At 37.9% G+C, this 6,487-nt stretch overlaps 1 protein-coding gene across 1 annotated transcript in view; it reads left to right on the top strand.

Moving 5' to 3' along the window:
* Positions 1 to 333: 333 nt before the first annotated feature.
* The window catches only part of HSF2BP (heat shock transcription factor 2 binding protein), a 31,354-nt gene continuing 25,200 nt past the window's right edge, over positions 334 to 6,487 (top strand). The window contains exons 1-3 of the mRNA XM_010142327.1: positions 334 to 465; positions 593 to 743; positions 5,458 to 5,561. Of these exons, the coding sequence (XP_010140629.1) occupies positions 334 to 465; positions 593 to 743; positions 5,458 to 5,561 (387 nt within the window). The remainder of the gene's footprint in view (positions 466 to 592; positions 744 to 5,457; positions 5,562 to 6,487) is intronic.

Below are 6,487 nucleotides of genomic sequence, written 5' to 3'. Positions count from 1 at the left end.
AGCAGTATCTCAATGGAAAAGGAAACACATTTTTGTCTTAATTTGGAATTAAATATTTGTGGGATTGAATTTGCAAATAGTTGCAAATATTTTTTGCTCTCACAAGAGATGTGTTCTTTTGAAAAAAAAATTTCCTTAAAAGCTATTGTAGTTTAGCAAGGTGACTGAGGATCTTGCAAATAATTGAGTTTATTAAAAAACAGTTATTGTATCCTTTACAACAGTCTTGAAACAATAGCTTGGCAAATGTGTAGATGTTTAGATTTTACAATGTGAATGTTAATTTTTACAGCATTCTGAGGGACATTGCACAAATTTTAGGTGAAGAAACAGATGCAGAGAGGTAATATGATTTGCTTTAGGCCAAGGTTGCAAAAATTGTATTACAGTCAAAGAGTCCATCTCGGAGACTTTGGGGTGTTATTACTGGATAGTTCCCTTTTAAAAGGTTATGACTCTGAAATGGTGTAATACAGGGGAATATTTTTGTCTGAGAGAAGGCATTCAAGTGAAAAGCACTCCAAGACTTTAACAGTGTCTTTGGTTGGTTTGGGTTTTTGTTATTGTTTTTTCTTTTTTTTCTTTATTGCAGAAGGACGAGACCAAAGAAGAATTTGTTAAAGTTAGAAGGAGGGATTTGGAAAGGCTGACAACTGAGGTTATGCAATTGCGGGATTTCTTACCCAAAATAGTAAATGGGGATGTCCTGGGGACATTCCAGAAACTGAATGCTATTGAGTCAAGTGAGTAGTACCATGTTACAAGCTCTTACAGTTTCTGCCAAAACTACTTAGGACAGACTGTCATGCCCCTATAAATAGTTTTAGCGTTTGTGGAGGTATTCCAAATTAAACTATGATGTTCAGTGACTGCTTTAGTAAATTAATGTGTTTGTAATGAAGAAAATTAAAAATTGCATTAGAAATAATTAGACATGTCAAATTAATCTTTGGAAAAATTTTACTGTGGATAAAAACCATACTTAATCCAGACAGTAAGGAAAGCTGTATCAGGAAGAAGGTGATTCCTCTTTGAGAAAAGGCAAAAGCGTTCTGATTTTCAAAATGTTTAGATGCACAGCAAGAAAATGTGGTAAATAGGTATGGATAAAAAGTTAAATTTAAAGGAAGAAATAATATCATTGAATTTAGCCTGCCTTGTTTATTAGCTTGTATTCTCTTATTGCCATAAATATTCATAATTGAAAAAAAGTTGAAGACTCTCTGTTACAATGGTCTTTTTACCATTGTATTATTTTTGTTCCCAAAGTATTATTTTTGCAACAACTGCATCATCTCGCAGCATGCTAGCAGGACCAAATCTGAGTCAGCTCCGTCCCCAGCCTATAGCTTACATGCAGCAGTACAATTCACCTGTTCTCCTAGGAACTGATTTTGACTGAAAAGACGTGGGACAAGCACTGAGACAGATGATAGAGAGTGTATCTCCTCCAGAATATCAGATGATGAACTGAAAGTTGATTTGCATCAGCTAGTTAAGAAAGGATAAGATAAAGTCTCAGGGCCTGTCTCCAATGCCAGGCGATATATTGGGTCAGAGCTTCCAGCTGCCTCAGGTGATCCACTCCTTGGAAAGATTCTTCTATGCCATCAAATCCTAAAAGAGATGAGAAGACTGTACCACCTTTCCTCTTGCCGGTCAAAGGCAATATTCTCTTTATGCTGCCACAAGTTTCCAGTTGCGTTAAATGTGCAAGATCCTCAACTAATCAGATCGTTGTTTTACCTACTTTTATCAGTGCTCAGCCTATAGATTTCTCTTACTAATCCTTCTTATACTCCTTGTGCCAGGAATCAAGGAGACACTGTCAGGGCCTTGCAGCAGCAGGTTCATGACATCAATATGGGGATTTTAAGATTTCAGATATTCTGCTGTCTGGCCAGCATTCTCTGGGTCCTTAGGAGGAGTACCTGAAGCTGAGTCAGTCTTTGAAATCTCTTGAGTATATCCCCGCAGTGGAGATTTCTCTTGCATTTAAAGAAGTTTGAATATTTATTCAGACTCTTGACTTCGTTTGCCCCTACAGCTAGACAAGTCAAGTGGTGATTTTTGCTACTTCAATCTGTTCCTACATGCAATAAGGCAAACTGAAAGAAGGCTTTTGAACATACAGTTCACAAAAGGTTGGACATCACAGGGTCACAAGCACTCTCAGAATGGGGAGCTCTCGGGTGCTGTTTCCTAAATACAGTCTCTTGGTGTTGGCGTATGAAGCTTACAGGAGTCCTGGCAGCTACCAAGACCTTTTTTTCACGCTTCTTACAGAAGCTTAATAGGTGATTTGTACATTCCTCTAGACTTTCATCAGCTATTGCAGTATTCGAAGTATTGTAAACATGTAGCATTTAGCAGGTTCTCATGCTCATCAAGAAGTGCTCATTAGAGTCAGACTTTCAGCATCTCTGGCCCATTCACTTGTGAGACCAGTGGAGTCTTTGAATAGCTTTGAGAAACCTTGAGATCTTCGCCTGTTTCCTGTGTATATCTAGGTCTATAGGATACTCCTTTGCTATAGGAGCATCCCATAGATGGTATCTGAGGTCAGCAGTCAGTGAATCCAACACCTGTTTTTGAGGCTGGTGTCAAGGTCTCCACTGAGACTTTTGCCAGTGTAATTGTTCATTTCAAAAAGAAAGGTCTGTTTTGTTCTTACTACCCCTTACTACTTCCTTACGGAGAGTGTTTGGCTCCAGGAATTTTAGAAAAATAGATGCAACAAATTTTCTGTATTATTGTGCATATGTTTAGTGGAACTATGTCAGCTGGGAAATGTTAAAAATTGCATTTAACATTGATCTAGCATTTGCATCAGTAGAATTGGATTTCCATCACTTGTTGGCATTCATCGTAACTGTATGCAGTTCTCCATCTCCCAGAGTCTTGAGATTAGATCTCTGGTGCAGAAAATCTCCTGATGTGACTTACAGCGTGGATGAGAACGAGCCCACCTCATACCTCAGATGTGGGTCTTCTTTTGTTGTGCCCGGTGCCTTGTGCTTTTGAGTCTGCTCTCTATCTCAGGAGCCAATGCCTCTTCTTCCCAGAGTCTGATTTACTGCTGCAGTGGTAAAGTTACCTATTTCCTGTTTGTATAAGAATGCAATTTAATATGGTTTTGCTCATCCAAGTTGATAGTGAAAGCTGCTTCTTCACTTAGTGGAGGCTGACCGTCTAGCAGCCTCACGATTTTAGTGTCAAGAGGGAAGGAACTTACTCTCTTACTGGGGCCTGGGACTCTGAGCCAGTGGGAGAACCTTTCTGGCTTCCTTGTGTGCCTCTCAGGACCATCGTGTGCAGGATTGAGCAGCACAGCCACAGTCCTCGGTGTTAGCAAAATGGTGCTCATTCTGCAGCTGCGTGTCAAGGCCATCAAGTGTCGGGACTGGTGCATGCAATGGTGAATTCCCTTCAGAGCAAAGGTGTGCACAGCTGGGAGAGCTGACTGAGCATAGGGGGAGTTTCCACGAAAGAGGTGCAGCCCGAAGTAGGTCTCTTGTCAGCAGATTCCAGCGTTATCTTTTTTTTGTTCCTGCTTGACATGAAACATCGTGATACTTTAGAGGAGGTTGACACATCCTTCTTTTACAGAGAGCACTTACAAATGCAGGTAGCATTGTACTAACACTCAGCAATTAATATTATTCCTCTTTTCCTGGCCCAGTTTTAGTTCCAGGACCTTGGAAGTCTTGCCAGTGATTTAGGTGGCATCTTGGCTTATCTGCTGGCTGCATTGGTGCTGTATTCAGAGTGGATCCATCCTCTCAAAGGCTGGAAGTGATTCTTCTCATTCAGGAGAGCTTCTTTCCTTGCAGTGAGAGAGATTTTCACTGAATATACTTACCTGGTAAAGATAAACATGTTCTTAGTCTGCTATTGATAAGCAGAACATGCCCTACTCATGCTCAAGATGTCTTTCTGTCAAGTACTTAAGACTCACTCGCGCATAGTAGTAGGTGCATTGGACTCAAGTTTCTTTACTTGGTGGAAGGAAAGAAAGTTTCCTGCCATGGCCTCAAAAACTTGCTGAATCCATTCCCTCCCTTTGTTCTTTTCCTTTGGATTGCAGCTTGAAAGGAACTGAGTGCTCAGAGAGCACATTCCTAGGAGTGGACCCTTGCCTTGTCTCTCTGGTTTCTGTTAAAAGGTCTTAGTGTTGATGGCTTAGAATCAGGTAAGGGCTGAGCGGAAGTACTCTTCATCTCTTCAGAAAAGCTGTTTGTAGCTAGATTATCTTCCTTTATCCCTGCTACTCAAAGCAGTATGTGTATGTTTGAGATGATAACATTTTGTCAATTAGGACCAAAAAATAAACTAATTTATTTCCTAACAATGTAGAATTACTGAATAAAATGCCAGAACCCAAGCTCTTTGGATGATAAGGACTAGGGGTTTTTTGAATGACATTGTCTCTTTATGATTAAATTTTATATGATTTTTGGTAAATACGTTGAAAAATACTGACTACATGTAAGGGGAAATATCTGAAATGAGTTAAGTCATAGACTATACTCTCATGATCAGGGTTATGGTGCTTGAAGTGCTTTTTAAGCTAACAGAAATTACAGTAGATGCTGCTTGGACATTATTTTTTTGGAATTGGTTATTTTTTTTTTTCAGTAGAAATACTAAGCATGCAGAACCATGGTTTTTAAAGTAAAATACAATACACAACAATTGTTAAAAATATCCTTCAAAGCGATTTTTTTTAAAACAGACATCATGATAATGAAGTATAATACTTTTAACTTGATTTTACTTGATTTCACTAAAATAAAGCATTTAAATTGGAATATATTTCGGATAAAGTCAGAGATTTATTTTTAGGGGAAGTAAAATTTGCTTGTCACCAACATAATGTGTAAATAGTTTATAATGTCTTATAATACTTATAAACACTATTTTGAAATGTTTAAAATATTTGTTTAAAATGTTTTTGTCGGAGTACTTGCATTTCATTTTTACTGTACAAATTATACATATATTGTATATTGAAACACTAACTTTTGACTGATCTTGGTATTATTTTTCCTAGATTTTTCACCATACTCACTAAATTTCAAAGTTATATGAAAACCATCGTGAAAACAAACAAACAAAAAAAAATTAGAAGGTAGAATAAATTTTTAAAAATCCCTGAGCAGCTGGACCTCAGTTCCAGAATGGTGTCTTATCGTCACACAGTATTTAGCAGCTGGATGTGATTCTTTCAGTCTTTTCCTGTTTTAAACGGGAAACACGTCATATTTGTTTACTTTTTTTGCAAGAACAGTTGAAATGTGGCAAATTGTGATATACCGGTTTAGCCACGAGGAGGCGATCTAAGACAAGTGAATAGCTATAGCACCTCATTAATTTTGCACTTGGATTTTTTTTTCTGTAGTGAAAGCTCTTTGGTCGTAACTTATTACTTCGTTTATCTGATTTATCCTATCACAGACGTGGAGAAAAAGGAGGAGGAAATAGAGCAGCTGAAAATGGATTGTGAACACTTCAGAGCCCGTCTGGAAACTGCCCAGGCAGATTGCATGAGAGAGAAGAAGGTGATATGTTGTCAGAATATTGGTATCTATATGCTTGAGTAAAAGCAGTAACGATCAGTTTTTCATGTTCATGTCACAAATTGCATCCTCAGCCTGAAAAATGATCTGGGTTTTCTATTCATATAGTCAGGTATTGAGTAAATTACTTATTTCTAAGTTCATAACTAATGTTTTTTCCCGTTGATATTTCTAGAGCAGAAGGGTCAATATTATGACAAAACATAATATGATGCAGTACCAAAAGTATTCAATATGTACAAATAGCGTTACCAAGTGACAGTTTCTCTCCCACTTAGGTACATAACTCTTGCCTACTTGCATAGATGTCTGTTAACTTCCATACTGTGTGAGGTATGGCTGTATAGGGTTGCATTATGGGCTTCTTGGCAGGATTCATTTTGGTGCTGGTAAAATTAAAAATCAACTAGTATTTGATGTATATTAACATGTTGAAGTAAAACATTGGGTATTCAGAATGATTGTGGTGTAGCTGGCATCAAAAAGTCCTTCACAGAATGAGCTCTATTGTTCAACGTAACTATAGCATATTTTCAAAGAAGAGAATAGAAGATAATGTAAGCAATGCAATGTACAAGAGGATACCAGCCTCTCTTTTGGTTTGCTCTAAGCTATGTACCTTTGTTAGTTTTCATAAGGTGCTTTCTCAGTGCACCTATTGATCCAATTGCCATCTACAGCTGTGAGTCAAAGAACAATTACAGGGTTCCTTGTGCTCTGCCAGTATTGTATTTAGTGATTATGAGAGACTCTTAACAATGAAGCAAAGACCATGACTTCTCAGACTGTGGGTCTTGTGTGAAGCTGTTGGGGTTGAAGTAGGATCACATAGATTAGGGCCTTAATTTTTGAGAGAGGTATGAGAATCAATTATGATTATTTGCTGCAAAAGTTAATTTCCTTGGAGC

Source organism: Buceros rhinoceros, unplaced genomic scaffold (assembly GCF_000710305.1).
Source record: "Buceros rhinoceros silvestris isolate BGI_N320 unplaced genomic scaffold, ASM71030v1 scaffold7898, whole genome shotgun sequence".
NCBI lineage: Eukaryota > Metazoa > Chordata > Aves > Bucerotiformes > Bucerotidae > Buceros > Buceros rhinoceros.
This window is presented reverse-complemented; position numbering and strand designations above follow the sequence as displayed.